General features: G+C 44.5%; 1 protein-coding gene across 1 annotated transcript in view; it reads left to right on the top strand.

Annotated features, from left to right (window-relative positions):
- Positions 1-26,087, top strand: part of RABAC1 (Rab acceptor 1) — a 37,684-nt gene extending 11,597 nt beyond the window's left edge. Inside the window, exons 3-6 of the mRNA XM_033914349.1 lie at positions 9,963-10,175; positions 20,565-20,668; positions 25,034-25,135; positions 25,215-26,087. Of these exons, the coding sequence (XP_033770240.1) occupies positions 9,963-10,175; positions 20,565-20,668; positions 25,034-25,135; positions 25,215-25,303 (508 nt within the window). The 3' untranslated portion in view covers positions 25,304-26,087. The remainder of the gene's footprint in view (positions 1-9,962; positions 10,176-20,564; positions 20,669-25,033; positions 25,136-25,214) is intronic.
- The last annotated feature ends 889 nt before the right edge of the window (positions 26,088-26,976 follow it).

Below are 26,976 nucleotides of genomic sequence, written 5' to 3'. Positions count from 1 at the left end.
GCGATAGCGGCTAGCACGCGCACTATTCCGCGTGTTAAGGCCCTAGCGTGGCTTTGTAAAAGGAGCCCTATATGTCAACAGTCCAAAGCACAATAAGATTGAACAGGGCTCCATACTCTACAGCAGGGGTAGGGAACTCCGGTCCTCGAGAGCTGTATTCCAGTCGGGTTTTCAGGATTTCCCCAATGAATATGCATTGAAAGCAGTGCATGCACATAGATCTCATGCATATTCATTGGGGAAATCCTGAAAACCCGACTGGAATACGGCTCTTGAGGACTGGAGTTCCCTACCTCTGCTCTACAGAATGTACTGGTAGAATGATGTTTTTCTGCAATAAAACTTTCAAATTTGCTAGTTATACATACAGTATTTCACCATACATTAAACTCCACCTTGGATAAATCCTTCCAGCAGTGCAAGATGTTTTTAACAGCCAAAACTATTAACTAGGGTTAATAGTAAAATATCACATCTTAATAGTAGCTCACATTGGTAACGCACCCTCCCCTGTAATTAAAGAAAAAGAAATGTCTCTAGAAATCGAATCGGTGCTATATGAAATAAAAATGAGCCAAGTGTAGGGCAGTCAAGCCATTGTGACATCACTGATGAAGTTGGCTCTTGGGCATTGGTGGAATGAGGCATTATGATGTCATAATAGCTCTGGTTCTCAGACTGGAACTTCACACTAAGGAAAGTAGCTATCAAAGTGGGCTACTGTTAAGATGGGTTATTTTACCACTAGCTTGTGCTGTTTTAACACAAGGTCAATCTTATACAATGAGACCTAGTTTCTACTGTAATAACCCTGGTTAACAGTAAATTAACCCATCTCAATGGTAGTTGACTGATAACTCACTTTAAATGGATAGGAATACTGAAAATGCATGTGGAGGTAATTTTATGAAGGTTTCTTCATGTGTAAACAAAAAGATTTTATATAATTGTTTATCATAGTGGTTTTCACTTCCAGTCTTCAAAAGCCACCAACAGGTCAAATACAATATGACAGAACAAACTAAACATGGATATAACCAACACCTAAAGGTATGAAATAGTGAAAATTGACTTATCCAGCTAAGTTTGAGCCAGCCAAAAATTAAACCAGATATTCAATGCTGGCCACTGGAAACAGTCCGGCATTGAATATCCAGGACTCTGGTGAGACCTCATTTAGAATATTGTATACAATTCTGGAGACTGCACCTTCAAAAAGATTTAAAAAGGATGGAGTCGGCCCAGAGGAAGCTACTAAAAAGGTGTGTGCTCTTCATCATAAGGTAGAGAATGACACGGTGGCTGATACCCACAGCTAGCCACGGGTAACCCGCCGAAATGGGGAGCGAAAAAATAGTAGTCGCGACAGGGACAGGGCCATTCACCGCCTTATGGAGCGGTGAATGGTCTTGTCTCCGCAGTGAAGGGAACACATGCAGTCACGGATCACACGCCCCCTCCTGCCCGATCGCCGCGTCCTGCCATCTCCCTCCCTCCCCTTATGTGCCGAATTTAATTGTTCTCCCAGTGGCATGCTTTCAACAAGTTGTGTGCGGGCACGGTTGCTTCTGTTGAATCTTCTCCTAAACTAAACTAAAGCTTAACTTTGTATGCTGTCATCATTCTGAGAAGGCTCGACTTGGTTTACAGCAATTAAATAAACAGGAAATGATTTGCAAATGATATTTCAAAAGAATTAATTTTCAAAATGTTTGGCAAATAGAGTAGTTTTTAAAGATTTACGGAAAAATTGAAATGAACTGGAACTCCTTAAAAAAAAAAAGGGGAGATCATTCCAAAGTTGACGCAACTAGAAACAAGAAGTTGGATCAGAGGAGAAGATTCAACTGAAGCAGCCGCGCGCGACTTGTTGAAATCGTGCCGCTGGGATAAGAACAATTAAATTCCACACATAAGGTGAGGGGGGAGGGAGGGAGATGGTGGGACGCAGTGATCGGGCGGCAGGGGGCTGCTGGACTGCATGATCTGTGAAAGGGAAAGAGATCCTGGGCCAAGTGGATAAAGACACAGCAGGAAAGAGAAAGGGGAGGACAGGCAGGTGAGCCAGATGCTGGAAGTGGAGGGAGAAAGAGGGAAAGAAGCTAGATGGGGTTGGAGAGGAGAGAGACACATTGGTGTGGAAGAGGAAGAGAGGGGAAATCAGGACTTAGGAAGGTAACAGAAACAGAGGGTAAATTATTTGCATGGGGGCATAGGGACAGAGATATAAAAAGGAGATACACGGGGATGGTATATGGACACAGGGGGACAATGCCGGACACAGGAAGGAGTATACAGATACAGAGAGGAGATATTAGAAATGGGGAAAATAGGAACACAGAAGGGAGATGGTTTGTGGGGATGGGATCAGATGGTTTGCGGGGACAGGACAGGGACCAAGCTCGCGGGGATGGGACAGGGACGGGGACAAATTTTTTCCCCATGTAATTCTCTATCATAAGGCATTATGGGGACAGACTTAAAGATCTCAATATGTATACTTTGGAGGAAAGGCGGGAAAGGGGAGATATGATAGAGATGTTTAAATACCTACTTGGTGTAAATGCACATGAGTCGAGTCTCTCATTTAAAAGGAAGCTTTGGAATGAGAGGGCATAGGATGAAGTTAAGAGGTGATAGGCTCAGGAGTAATTTTTGCAGAAAGGGTGGTAGATGCGTGGAACAGTCTCCCAGAAGAGTTGGTGGAGACAGACTGTCTGAATTCAAGAAAGCGTGGGATAGGCACATGAGATCTCTTAGAGAGAGGAAGAGATAAAGGTTACTGTGGATAGGCAGACTGGATGGGTCATTTGGCATTTATCTGCCATCATGTTTCTTTGTTTCTATCAGTACTGACTGTGGGAGTTAACTGGCCTCCCTCCCATGGTCTGAATGTTGGCCCTATACTGCTTTGGTTATGACATTATTGCTTATCCTAGAGCAAGGGTAGGCAACTATGGTCTTTGAATTCTGCAAGCCATAGCGTGTATGTATTTGAGAAATCTGTATGTGCTGCCTCTAGTATATACATATGCAAATTTGTTTTGTGCATTTGCAAAAATTTTGGATTGCTAAATGAGTTACTGTCAAACAGCCATAACTTGGGGGTTAACTGAAATTTCTAGCTGAGGGCTATTCTTGCCAATTCTTAAAATATGCACTTTTTTATTATATATATCTTCAGTTTTTTATACAGTATTCTTATCTAGCAGAATGTGCACACAGTTCAGAAGTCTTTTTGGAGTGACTGCCTGTTCTTGCCTTAGTGCATGGGTAGGCAATTCCAGTCCTAGAGAGCTGGAGCCAGGTCAGGTTTTCAGGCTATCCACAATAAATATGCACGAGATAGTTTGCATCTCAAGGAGGCAGTGCATGCAAATCCATCTCATACATATTCATGGTGGAGATCCTGAAAACCTGACCTTGCTCCGGCTCTCAAGGACCGGAATTGCCTACCCCTGCCCTAATGAAATGTAAAGCTGCAACTCATCTGCATGAGAAAATATCTAATTCTTTAGCACTCTCCAGACCAGTAGAGGTTAATCTTTACGAATGGGTATATATCCAATCATGACCAGCAGGTGGAGACTGAAAACAAAACTGTGGGACAGTATATAATATACTCCCTTCTCTATTTACATCAGCCTTCTTTCAGTCTCCAGCAGGTGTTGAGTGATCTGTACCCATCTCCCTTGGTAGGGCTGTTGGAATTTGTTTAGGGGGTTTCTAGTCCCTGTTTTTGGCCGGACAGAGCTTGGGCGGGCCCTGTTTGGGGGTCCGTCCGACCTCGGGGATGTCAAACCCGGCGGGTCTCGAGCGGGGTCCCTCCCCCCACTTCCTCCACCTCCCCACATTTTTTTAGAGGAGCCTCAGCAGTAAGCCTTGCCCCCTAAATCAAGCAAGGCATATTGCTTCGAGAGCCTGTGGAGTCTGTTCTGTAAAAAAAAAAAAAAAAAAATCCTGAGGTAGTGCCGGTCTGAAGGGTTGTTTCCCTTTAAGAAAACTGTATTTTACTGTATTTTTTCATCTAACCGGCACTTTTTTCTAGCTAGGTCGCGTATGGAGCAATTGTGCCCTTCTCCGGGGGAGGGGGACACAATTAGGTCCAGCCGCAAGGCACTCGCGGCCGGCCTGAACTCGGCGGTTTGGGTCGGTGAGGTGGTGGAGCTCCGTCGGCAGCGGCTGCAGGCGCCCAGAGCTCCCCGCCGATGGTGCCTCGCGAGTCGGCTGGGAGCAGTGGGGAAGCCCGGTCTTCACCAACCGCCCACGGAGGGATTCGCCGAAGGATTCCCTCTCAGCTGATTTTTTGACAGCTGATGCCGACTTGCCTGTTTTAGCGGCTGGGACTGTTCAGCCTTCTCCGCCGCTACAGGCCATGGAGGGAGCATTTTTGGCGGGAACTTCGCCATTTTCTCTGTCTGGCCCCTCCATTTTGTCTGCAACCTCAGGTGACCTTCCCCCTGTATTGCAAACACAGGAGCAGGTTTCAGCAGGGACCCCTGCTGGGGCAGGGAGTCCCTGGGGACCCCCAGGGGTTTTTTGTCCCCAATTTGTCCGCGTATGGGGGCCCTTCTGCTTCAGGGGGTCTGTCCTGTTTCCCGCTCTTTTCCTGTGCTTCAGGATTTTCGGGATTTGGTGTTGGCACAGTGGCCTACGGGCGCCGTTTCGTTTGGTGTGCGCCTTGGCTCATGGGTATCCCATCCTGGAGGGGGATAGGGCTACCTTAATTTCGCCAATGGGGGACGCGGTGGACTCGGCACTTCCTAAGCGGCATACCGTGCGTGTTATGGACGGATCTGCTCTTAGGGTCTCTGAGGAGCGTACGTTAGAGACACTTCTTAAGTATAATTTTGATGTCTCTGCCTTGGGGGTCCCGGCAGCTATTTGCGTGGGGCTGGTGGCTCGCACCATGTTTCGGTGGTCTGAGCATGTCCTGGATCGTGAGTCTGATGACTGGTCCTTAGTGGATCTGGAGGTGGTGAAGTTTGAGATGACTGCCTCGTTCCTCTCGGTTGTTCTTTGTGGCTTGGTGCTGCTAAGTCTGGGTCTTTTGGTGGCCGCACGCTGTACCTTGTGGCTTCACGCTTGGTCGGCAGTTGCCGCGTCTAAAACTGAACTTCCCAAAATTTCCCTTTCGGGGGTTGTTTTTTGTTTAGAGAGGACTTAGATCCGGTGGTTCAGACTCTGACGGACCCGGAGGTGCCCCGTCTGCCTGAGGACCGTGCCCGCCCGGCTTCTCGGGTTGGCATTGCCCGGGGGCGTCTGCGGGAATTTCGCAAGTTTCGCCTGGGGCATGGGACTGCTTCTTTCCAGGCTTCCGGTTTTTCCCCGGGGTCGGTTGGCTTAGCGCATGCAGTCTTTTTCAGGGGGCCCGTCGGGGGGCTGGGAGTTTCCCCCCCGGTTCCCCTGCTGCCCGTCCTGCGCGATGTCTCTTTGCCGGCGCCCCCTTTGGTTCCCGGGGGTGCCCGGCTTCGCAACTTGTTTCCAAAGTGGGCCAAGATCACGTCCGATCAGTGGGTCCTGGTGGTGGTGCGGGACGGTTATGTACTTGAATTTTATCCGCTCTCTGCTGGATCATATCTAACCTTTCCATGTCAGGTGGCATGGGAGACGCTAGCATTTCACCAGACCCTTCAGCGCTTGCTAGATCTCTAAGCAGTTGTCCAGTGTCCCCTCAGGAGTGCGGTATCGGCTGGTACGCCATTTCCTTTATGGGGCCCTAAAGGGAGGTTACCTTTCGGCCCATCCTTGGTTTAAACTGAGGTCAACAGGACTCTCAGAATTCCCTTTTATTCGCATGGACACACTGCAGTCTGTCCTTCTGTCGGTTCAGCCGGGGGAGTTCCTGACTTCTCTCGCTCTGGCGGAGGCCTACTTGCCTGTTTCCATTCGGGTCGCTCCTCAGCTCTTTCTTTGCTTGGCGATATTGGGTCTGCGCTATCAGTTCTGGGTGCTTCCCTTGGGCCTGGCCACGACTCCCCGGACGTTCGCCAAGTTGATGGTGGTCGTCACGGTGGCATTGCAGTCAGAGGGCATTCTGGTGCACCCCTTCTGGGATGACTGGTTGTTTCGGGCGAAGTCGTTGCAGGAGAGCGCCCGAGTTACGGCTCGGGTGGTTGAGTTTCTCTGGTCGCTGGGCTGGGTGGTCAACCTTTCCAAGAGTCGGTTGGTCCCCGCTCAGTATCTGGAGTACCTTGGAGTTCTGTTCGTCACCTCCTTGGGGAAGGTCTTCCTTCCAGAGGCCCGGGTAAGCAGATTGCAATCTCAGATTCGCCTTCTTTTGGCGTCCCGGTGTCCTCGGGCGCAGGATTTCCTCCAAGTCTTGGGGTCGATGGCAGCGTTCCTGGATGTTGTGTGGTGGGCCCACATGTCTCTTCAGTATGCTCGGCTCCGTAGATGGTCACCCCAGTGGCTCAGTTTGGAGGTCCCTGTCCCTCTGTGAGGCTTGACGCGCTGCAGTCTTCTTTGGTGGCTCCAGACCTCTCATCTGGTCCAGAGGATGAGTCTGGACCTATCGCAGTGGACGGTGCTTCTCTCGGTTGCCAATCTCCTCAGTTGGGGGGGCTCAGTGTCTAGGGGCACCTGGTCCATGGAGGAAGCATCCTGGTCAATCAACATGTTGGAGACCAGAGCCGTCCCTCTGGCGCTATTAGCCTTCCGCTCCCGCTTGAGGGGCAAGTCGGTCAGAGTCCGGTCTGACAATGCCACAGTGGTGGCTTATGTCAATCGTTGAGGCACCAAGAGCGCTCAGGTGGCGGAGGAGGCGGCTCGGCTCATGTTTTGGGGCGGAGTCACGCCTTCTGGACCTCTCGGCCTCTCACATGGCCGGGGTAGAGGTTGTTCAGGCGAACTTCCTCAGTCACATCTTAGATCACAGAGAGTGGTGTCTCAGCCCTGTGACTCTTCAGTTGATAATGCCGGCTTGGGGTCAGTCCCTGATGGACCTGTCGGCCACGAGTGGCAAGGCCAAGGTGTTCCGCTTCTTCAGTCGTCGCAGGGATGGACTGGCCGAGGGTCTGGATGCTCTGCCAACCATGGCCAACAGAGGGGCGGTTGTGCAGGTTCCCTCCGTGGCCATTAGTGGGCAGAGTTCTTCTCCGCATTGTTCGCCATCCGGGTCTGGGGGTTCTGGTGGCTCCAGCTTGGCCTCGACATCCGTGATACGCAGATCTGGTGACACTCTGGTGCGGATCCTCTTCCTCTGCCTCCCTTGGACGACCTTCTGACGCAGGGTCCCATTCCCATGTTCGACCCGTCTCCCTTCTGTCTTACGGCTTGGCTTTTGAAAGGGGTCGCCTTGGTAAGAAGGGGTATTCAGATAGGGTGATTTCTACACTCTTGGGGTCCTGGAGGCTTTCTACCTCTCAGGCTTCTGTGTGGATTTGGCACTTCTTTGAGGGGTGGTGCCAGGTGCGGGGAGTGGTCTCTCTTCGCGTTTCTGTGCCTAACTTCTTAGAGTTCTTGCAAGATGGCATGGATAGAGGCCTGGCTTCGGCTTCTCTCCGGGTTCAGCTTGTAGCCTTGTCAGCCTTTCGGGGGTTTGTGACGGGTCAGCGTTTGACAGCCATTCCTGATGTGATTCGCTTTTGGCGGGCGGCCAAGGTGCTCAGGCCTCCCGTGCGGTCCTCTATTCCCTCTTGGAATCTCAGTCTGGTTCTCTCTATTCTGATGCACCCGCCCTTCGAACCGTTGGGCGGCTGCTCTTTGAAGGACCTTCCTCTGAAGACGGTCTTTTTGGTGAACATTTCTTCCGCTAGGCGTGTTTCTGAGCTACATGCTTTCTCTTGTAGGGCTCCCTTCTTGGAGTTTTCTAGGGAGCAGGTTGTCTTGAGGCCTGTTCCTTCCTTTTCTGCCAATAGTAGTTTTTCCTTTTCATGTCAATCACTCTGTGGTCCTCCCGGTCTTGGGTAGTTGGGAGGGCTCTTCTGAGCAAAGTCAGCTGAGCATGTTGGATGTTGGTCGGGTCCCTCGCTCTTATGTGCACCGGACCCAGGAGATCAGGAAATAAAATCATCTCTTTGTCCTTCTGACTGGTCCTCTTAGGGGGGCTGGCGCTTCTAGGGCTACTAGTGCATGCTAGATCAAGGAGACTTTTGCTTCCGCTTCTCTTCTGGGGCAGCAGCCCGTTCCGGAGTTTCTCAAAGCTCATTCTACTCGGGGTCAGGCGGCTTCTTGGGCTGAGTCGTCGCTCGTGCCTCCAGTGGACATTTGTACGGCTGTGGTTTGGTCTTCCTTGTATTCCTTTGTCAGACTCTTTCGGGTAGATGTTCTGGCGCGTCAGGACGCGGTGTTCGGTGTGTGTGTTCTGGTGTCGGCCCTTCAGGGGGTCCCGCCCGTGTGAGGGACTGCTTTGGTACGTCCCATTCGTAAAGATTAACCTCTACTGGTCTGGAGAGTGCTAAAGAAGGAGAAATTAGGTTCTTACCTGCTAATTTACTTTCTTTTAGCTTCTCCAGACCAGTAGAGGTCCCCACCCTGTCTGTTGTTGTTGTGCTTGGGGCTGTTTCGCGGGCAGTTTTTGTTTTTTGCTGCGGGTTCTAGTATTTTTCGGGCAGCACTGGTTAGCATATATAATAAAAGTATGTCCATTTAAGCCAATGTGTGTACTTTTATGTCTCAGTTTAATTTATAAAGGCCATTTTACCTACATATGTTGCCACTTACATTCTAAAATGATTTAAAATTACCCCCTATTGTGTTAGAATGAATCAAACCAGGCTAAAACTTTTCCACCTATCCCTAAGAAAGTCAGACTTTCTAGCAAAATGGAGTAATCACATTGAAAGTCAACACGAGATTAAAATCAACAGATACTTATTACTTATGTTCCTTTACAGTCCAGGGTTATGAGACAAGGTCATCATGGGTTTTATCCATTTCCACATGCATACTCTTAAATAGCAGAGTACTGTATATACTCGAATATAAGTCGATCCGAATATAAGTCGAGACCTCCATTTCCCCCACAAAAAGGAGAAAAAAATGGTTGACTCGAATATAAGACAGGGGCTTAATTTAAAAATGTCATGCCCTGCCAGGATCTGCACCCAGTATTCCCTCCCTCACACCCTCCCCTACCAGGTTCTGAACTCAGCATCCCTTCCTGCCAAGTTCTGCACTCAGCCCCCTTCTCTCCCTGCCCTTCAAGGTTTTACACTCAGTCCCATTCCATACCAGGCTCTGAACCAAGCCCCATTCCCTGCCAGGCTCTGAACATTGTTCCCCATTCCCTATCAGGCTCTGTACCCTATCCCCCCTCCCTACCAGGCTCTGCACCTTGTCCTACCTTCCTTCCCTGTACCCTCTTCCCACTAAAAAGAGCCAACCTCATCAGTGATGTCACAATGGCTTGATTGTCCTGTACTCCCCTCTGCCCTCCAACCCAGCCAGCAGATTAACCCTTCCCCTTAACTGAAACCACCTAGTGGTAGGCCGGGACAGGAAGGATCCCTCCCGACTCCGGTCCCGGCCAATACTAACAATTACCACCTGCCCTCCCTCCCTTGCGCACCTTTTCCCTAGTGGTCCAGCATGTATCCCACATTGAACCCTCCTACTGATTTCGAAGGTAGTAGCCAGCAGCGTACCTGGGCTGGCATGCAGGAGTGAGCTTTTCGTGCTCCTGGCTGGCCTTGCACTGCTCCTTGATAGGCTGCCACGAGAACTCGCCTATCAAGGAGTGGTTCAGAGCTGGATTCGCCTGCAGGAAGTCCGGGAGGGTATTGGGTGGTCACTGGGGGATGACTCGAATATAGGATGAGACCCCCATTTTTGGGCTATTTTTTTGGCCCAAAAATCTTGTCCTGTATTTGAGTGTATATGGTAATATACAAATCCCTTCAGACCTGTGATATGAGATAAAATACCTAATGTGCCAACCTTACCCACATTGCAATGCAAAACATTTCACTAGTTACTGACACTGACCCCTCTTCCTTGTGTCCTTCTGTCTCTTTTTGTAGGATTTACCTCCCAAAAATTATCTCTCAAGGTGCGGCCAAGGAGTGGCTAGATCGGCGCCGGGTCACCATCCGCCCCTGGGCCAACTTTGTGGATCAGAAACGCTTCTCCAGGCCACAGAACTTTGGGGAAATGTGCAAGCGCCTGGTGAAAAATGTGGAGTACTTCCAGAGTAACTATGTGTTTGTCTTCCTGGGGCTCATCCTCTACTGCATGTGAGTTTGTTCTGTTCCTGTGGTGCCCTTCTTGCAGCCACTGTTGTGGAGCTCATTCTCTGTTGCCTTTAAATCCATACCACTCTGCATCCACTGTTCTCCATGGACTCATCCCCTCCTGCATTTGAATCCATGCCATTCAGTGCATCCTCTGTTCTCCAGAGGTTCTCATCCTCTGCTGCCTGTGAATCCATGCTACCAAGGGCATTTTCCATGGGTTCATCTTCTGCTACCTATGAATCCATGCCACATAGTGCATCCACTTTCTTAAAATTGCTTGTGCTGAATCCTTGCCACCAAGGCCATCCACTGTTTTCCAGGGTACCTCATGTTATATAGCATAGTAGATGCCCCCCTCCCCACCACACACACACACACACAAACTGTGGTGGAAGTCTGGAGCCAGGGGACAGAGGTCTAAATAGCTAATCTTTATGTACCCACTGCCATGACAGAAGTCAACATTTGTGCTAAAATCCAGCAATAGGACACCTAGCTCTGCAGTTGGTTTTTTGATACCATTATTGAATGCCTAAAATCTCTATCTCTGATGACACAAAAATATCAGCACATTATGAAAGGTGAACATTTTGGAACAGATTCTCAAGGTGGTGCTGATCGTGTGCCAATCATGCAACAGCGCCCTATTGAGAATTGCGGCCATGGCAAAGATAAGTGCCGGAAATGTAGGCCAGGGTTTTAAAGTCCTACATTTCTGGCGCCTGTCTTTTGATATGAATCGTGACTATAGAGGCGCCTAAGGCCATCTAAAGTCACTTCCAGCGTTAACCACGCCTTCTGTGACCTTAGATTTCCTTAGGCGCCTCCGTTAGAGAATGACACGGTGACTGTTACCCGCGGCTGACCCAGTAAGGGAGGAAAGATAGACACTGGGAGATATACAAAAAGAGGGAAGATGGTGAGTATGGATGGGAGCTTAGGAACAGGGACAAAAAGTGGAATTCTGCATCTGCATGGGGGTGGTATATGGACACAGGGGTAATACTAAACATGGGAGGATATATGGACAAAGAGAGAAGATGGCTAGACAAGGGGGAGAATAAGAATGCAGAAGGAAGATGCTGGACAAGTGGGGGCGTAGGGATATAGAGGAGTGATACTGTACACAGGAGGAGGGGATCATAGAATGGTGAGATGAGGAAGACAAGGGAGATGGGCACAGGGGAAATACTAGAAAAGGAAGTATAGGAAACAAAAGAAGGGAGATGCTTGCTGAACATGGTGGGGGGGGGGGGGAAACATATACAGAGATGGAAGATGAATGGTGAGCATGGAGAAAGAAGACATGTCAAATGGTCAGGAGACCCTGGCAAGTGAGTTAAGAGTAGACAGATGGAAACAGAAACCAGAGCCTGAGACCAATGTGATGTGAAGAATAAAATGACCAGACAACAAAAGGTAGAAAAAAAAATTATTTTCTATTTTGTGATTAGAATATATCAGATTTGAAATATGTATCCTGTTAGAGCTGGTGTTAGACATAACTGGGGACTGCAAAGCCCAGACTGTGCTGCTCTAGTTTCCACCTGGCTTAGGGCTCTTTCTGACTGGGGGTAGTTGCCATGGTTGCACTCCCCTAACACTGTTCCTGTCATATGTGACTGCAGTATTCTGTTAGCATGATTTTTCTGTGTAGCATTCTGTAATAATTTGACTTATACAGTTTTCTCGATAGTTGAGGGGATATTTGTGAAAGGGAGAGGAGACAGGGGTTTTGTTGATCCTTTCTCTGTATTATTTGTGTTTATAAAATGACAATTGTACAGACACTAGGAAGTATTTCTTCACCGAAAGGGTGGTTGATCGTTGGAATGAGCTTCCACTTCAGGTAATTGAGGCAAGCAACGTGCTCGATTTTAAGAAAAAATGGGATAAGCATGTGGGTTCACTTTGAGGAAATGCTTAGGGGGGAGGGTCCTTAGAGTGGGCAGACTTGTTGGGCCGGTGGCCCTTTTCTGCCATCATGTTCTATGTTTCTAATATTGTTTCTTTTTATACATTTAATAAAATAAGTTCAATATAAAATCATAACTATTCGAGGCGGATGGGATCAGACGGTTTGCAGGGACGGGGACCGAGCTCTTGGGAACAGGGCAGGGACAGGAACTGAGATCGCAAGGATGGGACAGAGACAGGGACAAATTTTTCCCTGTGTCATTCTCTAGCCTCCATAGTCAGAAGAGCAGCACCATGATAAAATAGTTGATTTTGATGTGATTCATTACCATGCCGATTAAAATCAATTAAGCAAATTAAATTAGGCGGCGATATGGCATCTACCGCTGCCTAACTTAGTGCGTTGTTTGTAAAATCTGGGCCTTAAATGATGAGAGCACATCAATGTGTGGATCACTGCGCACGTGGTTCTTTATTTGATTATTTTTCTTACACTTGCCTAAGTTACATCATATTAAGTGTTCCCAAACTGCAAGTCCATAGATGGTTGATTTTCAAGTCTTTTTTTTTCTTTTTCTTTTCTTTATTTATACATTTGTTACAATTTAAATAACAAACATAAAGGAATATCCATTTCATCATCAGCATAAAAATGCTCATAAAATAAAATACAAAGAAAATTATATCAGTGATCTAGTCCACATCATTTAGCCCGCTAGTGCTGTCTAAAGGAAACAAATAGCTAAACCAAAATATCTAACATGTGGCAGACAGAAAGACATGTGGCATACTTTTAAATGTCAACTAAACATCCTCCCAGACTTGTAAAAATAAATCAAGAAATTCCTTGTATTGATTTATCCTTAAGAAAATCTTCCAACTGGACTGGGTCTAGAAACACATATCTATCACTTGTATATGATATAAGGCATTTACAAGGAAATTTTAGAAAAAAGGTTGCACCCACCACTAAAACCCTAGGTTTAAGCAGTAGGAATTGCTTCCTCTTTAACTGAGTCTGCTTAGATACATCAGGAAAAATAGAAACTCGTTGGCCACAAAACAAAACTTGTTTCTTCATAAAATACAGCTTTAAAATAGCTTGCTTTTCTAGTTCTGATTTGAACACTACCAACAGAGTGGCACGTTTTGTTATTGTGTCCTTAGATGACTCAAAAAACTGAGATAGAGTCAAACTGTCTGGTGAGGATAATTTATCTATTTCCCCCTCATCTACCATCTCCCTAGAAGCCCTCGGAATGTAACAGAGATTATCAGGCTCAAAGATATCCACTTTAGTATATTGCAAACTCTCCCGCAAATACATTCTCAGGAGCTCCAATGGAGATAGGTAGTGTGTGATAGGGAAATTTAGAAAACGAAGGTTCTTAGCTCTCATACAATTCTCCATTTTTTCTAGTTTGGCATGAAGCAATATGTTAGCTTTAATATTAGACATAGCAGTGCTCTGTAAACTACCCACAGATTTATCTAATTTCTCTACCTTATTTCCTAGCTCTGCTATATAAGTTTCATGCTCATTCATTTTTACAGTTGTGTCTGAGGAAAACTGGCACAATTTCAATACCGTGGTTTGCAATGAAGACTCAATTCTGTTAACAACTAACCATACATCATTTAAAGTGATAGCTTCATCTTTAAGGAGAACATTAGGATTTGGCTCCGTAACAATTTGTACCGGAGTCAAGCCTTTTGTTCCCATCACTCCAGTTTGCTCTAAGACATTAAGTCCAGCTGTATCAAAAATTTATGATGAAGAGGCTACATCCTCAGTCTTAGAGGGTTTCTCTACTCTTCCAAGAAGACTTAATGGCTAAGGGGGTGGTGACGGTTCCCCAGAGGAGAGGGAGACAGACTGTGTATCTAAAGATCTAAAGTTACCTGCTCTTTCACCGGTGGTAAAGTCAAAGCCATAGGATGACGATCCATAGGACCTGTACCTGGAACCAACAAAGTAATTTTTGCTTTCCTTTTGTCCATGGTAGTAGGAGAAGATAATTGTCCACTCCCAACTCCTCATGGGCTCTGAAGGGGCTCAAAAGGGGCATGTCATGCCCCTTTGACCATGTCCCTTCGGACACGCGGGCCGCATACCATATCTCCCTGTTTTTTTCTGCAGTTCCGAAGGACCACACTGGAAAGCGCTGGGCACCGGGTTGCTGCGGGGGCTGCTGCCTTGATGTCAAACTGGTGCTGCTGGCGGCACTGGCTGGGCTCCTCCTCTCGGCTCCCTGTTCTTTTTGTGTGGCCCAGAAGGGTCCCACCGGAAAGTGCTGGGCGCCGGGTCACTGTGGGGACTGCCTGCCCCGATGTCAGACTGGTGCAGCTGGCAGCACTGGCTGGCGATTATCAAGTCTTTAACGATAACTAAGACTCCTGATGCATTCGGTTAGGCCAAAACACGGATGTGTCGAGTCTTTTTTTGAAATAAATAAAATCCTTTAGAAGCCAGAGGTCGCCTTCTCTGTTCTTGTTGTTTTCTCCGGTGTGAGAAAGGTTTTCTCTCCTATGTTTGCTATCTTAAATGAATGATATCACATGAGCAATCTTGGAGTTTGGCAAGAGGTGATGCAATTTTCTCAAAACCAAATAGACTAGAAAAAATGAGTGGATAGCCTGATTTTTAGCCTGAAGGTTGTAACTGATTTATTTATATATATATATATATATACACCCCTTACTAGATATATAGTATTTTCTCAAAAACAAAAAAGGGGGTTAAAGGATAATTAGACCATATTACTTTCTTTTACTGCAAACTAATGCTGCACAATTGCTAATCTATATATGTTATAACCCACTATCTGCTATTTTTATATATAGGCTATTAGCACACCCACATTTAAACCTTTCCCAAGTATTAAATTAACTAGGAGGTTGATATATCATATAGAACCACAGATTTAGTTCATAGGACCCCCTATAACTTATATGTTATTTCAAGTCCACATCCTGTGTGAACACCGTTGTATAATCATTTTTATCAAAACCTCCTTCCCATCCCTTAAATATAGTTCTTAAATTATGCAACATATGACCTGTGTTCATTTTAATGAGGGCAGCACTTATCTTATATGGCACAACTGCCAAATCCAACATTGGTTTTCAATTAGACATCCGAAGCTTTACCTTCTTTAGAGCGTTTCAGTCTGCATAGACCTTCATCAGGGGATTCATGGATTGTTGTTAACTGTAAAACCAACTTCATGATATATTTCAAGAGCCTCATCAATTTTCATACACCAGAGGAAAAAAAATCTAAAAGAGGTTTTATCACCACCATTTCTCCCAGTAAGGTCACACGTAACACATGTGGACAGTTCTCCAGATCATTTTCCATGTGGACAATGCAGTTTATGTGCCTGTTCTTTTTCAGGTCACACTGTAAAACTAAATATGCATACAGGTACGTTAGATAGATTGTGAACCCACCAGGACAGATAAGGAAAAATACTAGAATACCTGATTGTAAAACCGCTTAGATAAACCTTGATAGGTGGTATATAAATACCTAATAAACTTGAAACTTGAAGACATCAGTCCATATGTTTAACCGCTCAGGTGATTTATGAAATTTGGTGTCCCTTTGGGTTGGCTTATGTGGGAGAGACTACACGCATCCTTAAACTATGTTTGATTGAACATCATTCTCGTTTGAAACAGCGTGACAATGCAGCACCTTTAGTGTCTCACTGTCTGGAAGCTAATCATATTTTTGAAGAATTAACATTAGTAGTGTTAGAAGTAGTTTCTCTTTCCATGCGTGGTGGTGACATCAACTCTATATTGCTAAAGAAAGAGAAACGCTGGATTTTTCGTCTGGATACTTTAATCCCCAAAGGTTTAAACTGAGAATGGGGAGTGTGAATTTGGGAGTGTCATCTGTGATTTGGAACATGACACACACAAGAAGAGTTTTTAAGTGTACGGTAGTGCGTTGTCTATTTATTTGTGCATTTTTTTTGTCACCTAAGTCATTTGGTTGTCTTTGTTACGTCGACTTAAACAATATGATTTTTATAACTTCTGTGATAGGTGAGTGTGAAGCAGGGTTCGGGGATAGTAAAGCTGTATCATTCACAAAATCACTGGGAGTTGGAGTCTTTTTACCATGATGTATTGGTTTACATTTGATTAGACTCCCCTGCATCTCCATACATTCATGTCAGTATGGCATTATGATACCACGTTAATATGTCATCATGGTTCAATGTCATCATGGTTTGATGTCACCATGCTAATGAACTTTATTTAAGTAAGCGTACCTGAGCAGTGCCCTGCATCACTCTGTTTATGCAGCGGAAGCGCATTTTTGAAAATGGAGGTAAGACACAGTTGTTTTTCTGTGTGATATACTGTATTATGTAATTTTGGAAAGCGAGGTCATTTATTAAATAAGTTAGTGTAACAAGTGGGTGGAATACATCCATTGGAGCCCGGGGTAGTTAATCAGTATAAACATGATTGTGTATATAAAAATGTAAACGTGTGCTGGGTGATGGTTTTTAAAGTAACAAGTGCGATAGAATACTCAGAGTAGGTTATATGTATACGTTTTTGTGATTTGTTGTAAGCTATGAGGGATACACGTCGGCAATGATTGTTGAAGTAGAAAGTTGGTGGGTAACTCCCGGTTTGGTTTTACAGTTCAGCAACAATCCATGAATCCCCTGATGAAGGTCTGTGCAAACTGAAACGCTCTTAAGAAGGTAGAGCTTCGGGTGTCTAATTGAAAACCAACGTTGGATTTGGCAGTTGTGCCATATAAGATAAGTGTTGCTGCCCTCATTAAAATGAACACAGGTCACATGTATAATTTAAAAACTATATTTATTTAAGGGATTGTAAGGAGGTTTTGATACAAATGATTATACAATGGTGTTCACCCAAGATGTGGACTTGAAATAACATATAAGTTATAGGAGGTCCTATGAACGGAATCTGTTGTTCTTTATGATATATCAACCTCCTTGTTAATTTAATACTTGGGAGAGGTTTAAATGTGGGTGTGCTAATAGCCTCTCTATAAAAATTGCAGATAGTGGGTTGTAACGTATAAAGATTATCAATTGTGCAGCATTAGTTTGCAATAAAAGAAAGTAATATGGTCTAATTATCCTTTAACCCTCTTTTTTTTTTTTTGAAAGTAACTGTGTTACTGACAGGTCTGCCTGGGGGGGGGGTTCTTGTTTTTTTTTTCAATGGCACAGATATTTTGCGTACTGTGACAGAATTCAAGCATGCTTAGGACAGATAGTGAAGACACTGATTGATTGTAATAGTATTGGGAGGCTGCAGAGTTACAAACCAATCCTCTACAGTAGAGAACGACACGGCGAATGCTTCCCGTGGCTAGTCATGGCAAACCCACAGAAACAGGGGGAAAAATCGGCCCTTTGCCACAGGTATTGGAAACAAGGCTTTTCACTGTCCCACAGAGTGGTAAATGGTCTTGTCCCCACAATGGATCTGCCGAGTCGCCAGATTCTCCCTAGCCCACCCCCGGCCAGCAGCCCCCCTCCCTCCTTATCGTGGATCCAACAGTCCCCTCCCTTCCTCTCTCCCGATTGCGGGTCAAAACCGTCAAGCTCATAGGGACAGGACAGGGACCAAGCTAATGGGGACATGGCAGAGACGGGGACAAATTTTTTCCTCAGGTTATTCTCTACTTTACAGTAGCAGCAATGAAAAAGATAGATGGATAAAGGAAACAAGTGCTATTGACACTGCATTCCACAAAGTGGCCAGGGAGAAACTAGGAAGACTACAGACTGATGCCAGCAAATTGGTGGTAGTTATGTGTCCAACTAACAAAAACATGAGGACATAGGTGACCATATATATGGGCAGTTGCCTAACTAGTTTTGTTAGCTGTATAGACTATTACAAAGCTTTGTTAGTGAGACCTGATAAGTGGGAGGGCCTAGGGTTTGAATTTAAGTATGGGAATAAGACTTAGCTAGGGAATGATGAAATGAGCTACTGATTTAGCTCATTCCTTTTCTGATAGTAGTTCAAGGCAAGTTATTCACATCTATATGTTTTCTTGTCCCTGGGGGGCTTACAACAATGCTTCCTTATCTTTTTGTGCCCATGATTCCATGGTTGCAGCCAAATAAAATTGTGTGACCCTCCCCCTGAAGCTGCAAAATAATGATTCACTTATGGAGAACTCACTTAGTCGTTACTCCAAAAAAACAAGTTTTATAACTCCATTTGGGGTTCTAATCCACAATTTGGGATGCTCTGGCTTACAATTTAAGTTTGTACCTGAGGCAGTGGAGGGTGAAGTGACTTGCCCAAGATTACAAGGTGTGGTAGTGGATTTTGAATCCTGGCTTCCCTAGTTATTAGGCTAGTGCTCTAAGCTTCTATGACTGGATGAAGTGGTTGGTCTTGATCTGCCAACATCTATATTACTATATTGTAAATCCTTATTGTCTGGTGCACTTTGATTTGTTTCAAAGCGCTGTACAATCTTTTTTAATTTAGCTGTGTTTCCACTGCTGAAGTTAGATTGAGAGGGCCTTCTTGTTATCACTTTGTTTATCAGGACTACCTCCACCCTCTCCCTTGAGTGGAGTGAAAAGGGTAGATGTAAATTGCTTGTTTACTCTTTCCAAAAATACTAGAACTATGGGACATGCAATGAAGCTACTAAGAAGTAGACTTGAAAAAAAATGAAGAAAACATTTCTTTACTCAATGTGTGATTAAATTCTGGAAATTGTTTCCAGAGAATGTGGTGAAAGCAGTTAGTTTAGCAGGGTTTAAAAAAGGTTTGGATAATTTCTTGAAACAAAAGTCCACAAACCATTATTGAAATGGCTTGGGGAAATCCACTGCTTATTCCTAGTATATAAGCTGCATAAAATCTGTTTTACTACTTGGGATCTTGCCAGGTGCTTGTGACCTAGATTGGCCACTGTTGGAAACAGGACACTGGTACTTGATGGACCTTCGGTCTTTCCCAGTGGGCAACTATTATGCTCTTATGAAGTGGGTTCAGGGATGACATGCTGCCAGCAGGTTGTGTCTATTTCAGCTTCTAGCCAGCTTGGAACTTTTTGTGCCATAAAAGCCACCACTTTTGCCTGACAGCCCCTCTCTCCATGCCATCCCTGCTGGGAACCTCCCCGATCTTCAAGTACTCTAATAGGCAGCACATCAAATATAATCTTGAAACCTGATCATTTGAGGCGTGTTAAAAGGGGGATGGACGGCATGATTTTGAGCTTTAGTACTTAAATGTGTGGGAGTTGTATTGGCTTATTCACTCTCATATGTCACATAATTCCCCTCTGTAATTGGGTTTGTAGCTGTTTTCATGTTTACTCTTCCTGCCTTAGATCCCTCATATTCTTTTCAATAAATACTAAGCAAAAAGATAATTTTAAGATTTCTGCATTCCATTGTTCTCTGCTTCACAAAAATCCCAGATTCTCCCCTTATCTTACCTATTCCCCCTTGATTTCTTGTCCCCTTTATTTAACTAAAGAGAGTTGTTAATCTTAATTTAAACCTTTGCTTTTATTTTTGACCTAGAAGGTCCTCCTTTCAGCTCAGTTGAAACCAGTTTGTTTGTTTGTTTATTTCTCACCTGCCCTTATTCAGGGCGAGTTACATATTAACATACAAAATAAGATTTACATTTATCGTACAAAACACTTCAGAGACACACTATAACAAAATACGACTTATATGTCAAATCAAATTACATATAACATAAACATCGCATCAACGATGGATATCTTTTAAGGCTAAAACTGCCCAACCCACACATACATCAAAATATAAAATTCCATAAGTCAAACAAGATGCCTCAATAACATCAGTGCGTTCCAGCACTGTGAGCCTCTATTCACATCTCCACAAGGATTTCCCCCTATTTTTAATAGACCCACCATCATTCCCCAGTTCTAATCTAGTTAATACAGCAATAGTCTTGAGAGTAAGAGCTATGCACGAGGGCACCTTCCAGAATCTCGTATCATGAACTTGAAATCCAGCCACCAGATGTCACCCTTAATGATCAAGACTGTTCTAGGAGCTGTGACTACTGCCTTTGCGGTATCTCAGGTCAGAAAATCATACCAGAGACCCTGGGCTTTTGCTCCTTGTTTTTCATAATTCTGCCTCTGCCTGTGATCTTATTTATGCTAATCTATTCGCTTACAATTTGATTTACAGAGAGGGTGACAGATGCTGGGATCTGACACAGACATTTGTGCATGTCCTTGTGCCTTCTACCCAGCACTGTCCCAGTTGCTGTCTTCCTGGAGCTTTACTGGGAATTTTCCAACGCTTCCCTCTGCTCTGTAGCTCCTGCTGTCCCTGTATTTATTCTAGGAGCACATGAGTTTATACCTCCATCCTACCACACTTGCCATACTCCCCTGCTTTGAGCTATTTGAGTTTAACATTAACCATTTTCCTCCTCCTCTCATCACAGCATCACCTCTCCAATGCTACTGATTGCCCTGGCTGTCTTCTTTGGTGCCTGCTATATCATCTACCTGAAGACTCAGTATCAGCAGTCCAAATTGATCCTGTTTGGTAAGAGAGCATCATTATCTTCTGCCTAAGCACTCTGATCATCCTTATTAGACAGCCACTAGCCTTCCTGCTGTGTAGTAATTCCATTAACAGCCCAGCAGGGGGGACTGTTGGAATTTATATCTAGGAGGACAGAGAAGCATTCATATTTTGCATCTGTTTGAACCAGCCTGTAGGTGAGGTCCCAGGCAAAATACATGACTTCTCCTTTTCCAGGCAAAATAGATCCAAAACTAATCTACAGTTGCCAGATCGTAGTAACTTTCCTTATTTCATCCAGCATGGGTGTTAATTTTGTTGTTATGTAAAGAATTTGTATCCTATCCAATCCCTAATCAGTCAGATTCAAAGAGGGTAATAACATAATCAAATTTAAATAACATATATAAAAATAAACAATCAGGCCCTGATTCTGTATAGGACGCCCGGGAGGGGTGTCCTATACAGAATCCGTTGCACTAGCCTTTTCTATCCTGGAATCTTAATATCATCTTGAAGGGCCTTTCTAAGCCTCCGTATAAGTCTCTCCAAGAGGCATCCCTTCTGGATCTCACGGTGAAGACAATATTTTTGGTGGCAATAGTCTCGGCGAGAAAGATCTTGGAATTGCAGGCTCTTTCCTGCAGAGAGCTTTTCCTTAGGATCACAGAGGTGGGGGTTTCACTGCGTAGGGTACCTTCCTTCCTACCGAAGGTTATGCCTGCCTTCCATGTCAACTAAGAGGTTTGCCCGCCTTTCAGCCTATGGGTTTGACTAAGCAAGAAAAGATATTGCAAAGATTGGATGTGGAAAGAGTTTTTTACTCCACTATCTGGAAAGGACCAATAATTCTTGGTGTTCTGACCATCCTTTTGTTCTAACCAGTAATTCCAGAAGAGGCAGGCCAGCAACCAAAGCTTCTATTGCCAGATGGATTCACATGGCAATTTCATCTATGCATGATGCACTTATTTCTCTTAAAGCTTATTTGACTAGAAGTGTGGCATCCTCATGGACGGAGTCCCGGACAGTTCTGCCTGAGGAAATCTGTAGAGCAGCTACTTGCAGGCTGGTTTTTCCAGCCCCCGGTCGAGGTTATTTAGGGGGCGGAGGTTTTGGTCGGGGTCTATCCGACTGGCAGCCCGAAGATCTGTAAGCTTAGTGTGTCTGAAGAAAATTTTGAGGCAGAAATTCTTTTCCCTTCACTGCAGCTGCAAGATAGAGCTGAAAGGCAGGCACTTGAAGACGGTGAGTACAGCCCCATTACTTCCTATGAGAGAATCGGGAGGGTGTCTAAAAATGTGTTGTTTTTTCAGCATACCATGTGCCGCAGCACTTGAGGGAAGAGTGCGGGAGCTTCGGACTTCGCCCCCTCCTGATCCTTGAGGGCTGGGGAGATGATGTGGGTCTGTGAATTGGGCAAAAATCTCACCCAGTGCCAGTTTTTGGCAATAACACGAAACACAAGCGCACCGAGTCCAGAGACTCCTTGCAAGCCTTGTCTGGGGTGCATTGGGAGCCATTTTTAGCTAAACTTAATAAACACTAGAAAGGTGTAGAAGATGAAAAGATGAGGCTCAAATGGAAACAACCACAACACAGCAATCCTCACTCAACAGGATCAAATATGAGATGGCAACAAGGCTCAAAGTCATTTATATCAATACAAAGATCCAGTGTGGATGTTTTGACTAGGCTCATGTCATATCCTCCTTTGTCAAATGCAGCTAATTATTTACTTCTGTAATATTTTATCAGAAATAAAAACCAAATGACAGCACAGTTTCTTTATTGTTTTTAATGCAGTGTCTCTAGCATGCCCCGATGGGACCCGTTTCACCCTCAAGGGCTTTCTCAAGGGTTTCTCAAGGGCTCTTTTTCAGTATCCTTCCTCATTTGGGGCTAGAGAATAACTGCACCCCTAGCTTTCAGGCCAGTGCCTCCTTAGGCTGAGGTCACTGCCCAAGTCCCCAGTACCCAGGCCCCTGTGGATCCTGATGTAAAAAAGTGCAAAAATTCAGTTGGAATTGGCGGCTTTTGCTTATATGCCCCACATCACAAAGGTCTGTGCACAGGACAATATAGTGGTAGACTATGCTTCTGTTCCGCAGAATGAGGCCTCTGACTTGATTATGCTGGTGGAGCGTACCTTGGGAGACGGGCCGAAGGCAGATTTTCATCAGATTCTTGAAGAGATTAAAATGGATATTAAAGCTGTTCATATGGAGCTGTTGACCCTCATAATAGACTTGCAGAGGGAACTTGCTGAGTTGGGCTTCAGGCTGATGGAATCTGAAACTTGCATCGAGGAGCATCAGGAGGCACTTGCTGGATTGGAAACATTGCTTCTGGATTTCAAGGTGACAGCTGTCCTCTCTTCCGGCAGAGTGGCGCACAAAGCAGGCACGAGCTTTTCGTGCTCCTGCCTGGTCCCGCGCCGCTATCTGAATGGCTGCCATCAGCTCTTGCGACTTGCCTGCCTTGTCCACCGCTCTGCTGGAAGAGAGGACAGGCGTCCAGCGAGAGAGGGGCAGGAGCACGGAAAGCTCCTGCCAATACAGCACTAGACCAATGGAAGTTTAAAAAAAGGTACCGGGGGGAGGGGGGGTATATTCGCTTCATAAGATGCACCCTTATTTCCACCCACTTTTTTTTTGGAGAAAGTGTGTCTTATGGAGAGAAAAATACGATATTTATTTTTAAAAAAATTATTCCACTTAATCCTAAACAGATTACATATATATCTTATATAAACAAACTAATAACTGCCAATATATCTCAGTTTGCAGGACATTACAGTCATCATAAACTGTTTGCTGTCAGTAAATCCTTTACACAGTAAAGGACAGATCTAAAATTCAGAGGAGGACTACTACCAGAAATGTTCTTTCTAAAAAATGCTTTGACAAATGTGTTTTCAACAACTTTTTAAATGATTTCACATTTACTACATAGCCTGAGGACAAGCTACAGATATAGCTGTAGACCATGTTTTCATGTGACAAACATTATTCACTGATTCCATAATTAATCTTATTGCTGTATCTGATTAGAGAATGACACAGGGTCAAAATTTTCCCCATCCTTGCAAGAACTCAATTTTCTTGTCCCATCCCTGCAACTTTTGTCACTGTCCCAGCCCCTGCCACATTCCTGTAAGCTCTGCCTTAACTGCACAAGCCTCGAACACTTATGCTTTTAAAGTGTTTGAGGCTTGTGCAGATGAGGACAGAGTTTGCAGGAATGGGGCAAGGACAGGAAAAGAACTTGCCGGGACGGGAAAATGAGTTCCTGCAGTGATGGGGAAATATTTGTCCCCATGTCATTTTCTATATCTGGTCTCAAAGATTGAGTTGTCATATCTTTAAAATTTGAGTCAGATACCAGGGCGCCTCACCATAAACCACTTGATGAATGATTATCAACACTTTATATTTAATTCTACAAGAGACTGTCAACTAGTGTAGTTTTTCAATACAGGAGAGATCTGTTCATATGTGATACTCCAGCAGTCATTCTAGCTGCTGTATTTTGAATTATTTGTAATGCTCGTATCCTAGGTTTAGTAATGCCTAACAGCACATTACAAAACTCTAATTTAGATGTTGCCAAGTTCTGCACTACTGTTCAAAAATCAGATACTGACAACATTGATGTAACTCTAGCAAGGGTTCTCATATGGAAGAAAATTCCCTTAATAATCTGGAGCATATGTTTTTGCATTGTAAGGCCAGAGTCTAAGTAAACCCCCAACAATCTCGTGTATGGCAGAATTGACAATGTCACATCTTTCAACGTCACATCTTTCAACGTCACCTCTTTAACTTGTAATAGTGATTGATCCCTTCCAATAAACATAACCTCTGTTTTTTTGCAAATTTAGAACCAACTTATTCGCTTTCATCCAATTTTCAAACTCTCCCATGCAATTGGTCAGTTTTCCGACCTCATACCCAATACCTATCTGCACTGGGGGGAAAAAATTGGATGTCATCCACATAATGCGATAATATACATCCAATTTCTCCAACAACTGTCCTATTGAAGCCACATAAATGTTAAACAAACTTGAAACCATCCAGTTGGAAATTTGAGAACTGGTCAAATGCATCAACCGGCCTTTGCTTCAGTGAGAAATGCTGATTTCACATATTTTATATTATGCTTTGATTTTTTTTTTTTTTTTTAAATATGTTTTTCTGCTTGTGATTTGTATTTAACCAAAACCAAAATTGTGGTTTTTGAAAGATAGCTTTATTTAAGTATACTTTCCACTGGTATATCATTGTGTTGTTTTATTATTGGGTGATCTTTCTGATTATGAAGTGCAAAATAAAAGCATTTACATTTAAATTTAAAGCTAATAGCAGGCATTATTTCTTCTAGGTCGTGAGATGAGTACAGCACATCAGTATGGTCTAGCTGGTGCTGTCTCCTTCCCCTTCTTCTGGTTGGCTGGTGCAGGCTCAGCTGTGTTCTGGGTTTTAGGTGAGTGAGGTTCTACCTTCTCTATGGTTTAGGGCTTCGTGCTGTTTTGCCACTGATGTTTCCATCCCTTTCTTCTCAGGTGCTACCCTAGTGTCCATCGGATCCCATGCCGCTTTGCATGAGCTGGAGTCTGCAGAGGTAGACGAGCTGCAGATGGAGTCAGTGTGAACTGGAAGAGAGAGGGAGCCTCCCCCAGCCCCAGAGATTGTGATGTGCAGCTAAATGGCTCTTCACTCCATTCTTCAATAAACATTCTATTCCTCTTTATTTTCTCACAGATTTATCCTTTCTTGAGTGGGAGGGGTGATATACAGCACTTTTCTAGGAATGGCATTCCTTGGCTATTTGCATTAAATGACCTCTCTGGGAGATTTTAATCATGCTAGGTTAGGACCAGGTATTGAATAAGATTTAGGTGGGATTGCTTGTTGTATGTGTATTTATGTAGCTTGGCGATAAACAAGTTTAATTAACTGAACTGCTTACAGAAGTTATACTCAAGTCTGTCTCACTTGTGTATGTGATGGTGAGGCAAGCAGGCCCTTTATAGAAAGCTATACAGTTTAATTAATGAATTTCACACAGTAAGGTGAGTGGGTGTATTATCCGTAATAGATAGTCCCACAGTATAGCATGTGTATTGGGAACTGGATAAGAAACAGTGTTGCAATTAGTGGGGGCCCTTTTTCTCTAAATGTTTAGTAATACAGTATATGCCTCCTTTTCTTATTGTGTGGACTGATTACATATTATAGGCAACCGTTTGAGCAGTTAGCTGGGGACTTTCATAGAAGCAGACCTGTGCTAGATATGGTAGGCCTGATTCCCTGTTACACTCCCTACTGCTGTTGAGGCCAGTGTGATGGACATGTTCTTGTCTCCAATGATGCACATTTGAATATTAATCACAGTTATTTAAGTGCTAATAAAATACAAAACATATTTCATGTTTCTTTTGTGTTCTGTGATATTTTTCCTCTACCTAAGTCTCATAAATAGGGCATATTCCAAGATGTGCCTCTCACTTCCCTCAGGGAGTCATCACGCCAGTCGTCTTTCTCAATTAGTCAATATCCCTGCCACACTAAATCCTTGCCTTTGTCTAGCTGACGGATTACACACCCTGTCTTATGTTGTGGCTGTTTCCATTGAACATGTCAAGAGTTGTACAATAATCATAACACAACAGGGCATGCATATAGCTTAGTGCATACCCTTCCTGGGGTGCTGTGAAGCTGAGGGTACTTGTTCAGTCTGGGAGCACTTTGACCATTTTACTCAGCATGCATGTCTCAAAGTAGCTGGTACACACTGTTCTGTTCTTCATGGTTATAAATATCCGCTTTGTCTATCAGGACTTTTCAATTACACAGGAACAAATTTTCTACTTAATGTATCCAATGCTGGAGAAAGGTGAAAATCATTATTAGAGATCATGCTGAGAAAATGCTGCACATAGCACTACAGTTAAAAGGGGATAGATTCCATACAAACGTAAGGAAGTTCTTCTTCACCCAGAGAGTGGTAGAAATCTGGAACGCTCTTCCGGAGAAAATATAGGGGAAAACACCCTTCAGGGATTCAAGACAAAGTTAGATAAGTTCCTGCTGAACCAGAACATACGCAATTAAGGCTAGACTCAAATAGGGCTGCTGGGCATGATGGACCACTGGTCTGACCCAGCAGCGGCAATTCTTATGTTCTCCCTCTCTCCAGTCATGCATGTACATAGATAGCACTACAGTCAGTGTCTCGCATTCAAACTCCACAGCTATGTGCACACTTACCCCTGGATTTTATATATGGTGCCCAAAAGTAGACATGATCCTGAGATTCATGCG

The sequence above is a fragment of the Geotrypetes seraphini genome, chromosome 11 (assembly GCF_902459505.1).
Source record: "Geotrypetes seraphini chromosome 11, aGeoSer1.1, whole genome shotgun sequence".
NCBI classification, from domain to species: Eukaryota; Metazoa; Chordata; class Amphibia; order Gymnophiona; family Dermophiidae; genus Geotrypetes; species Geotrypetes seraphini.
The sequence above is the reverse complement of the archived record's forward strand: the minus strand, read 5'-3'. Positions and strand labels throughout refer to the sequence as shown.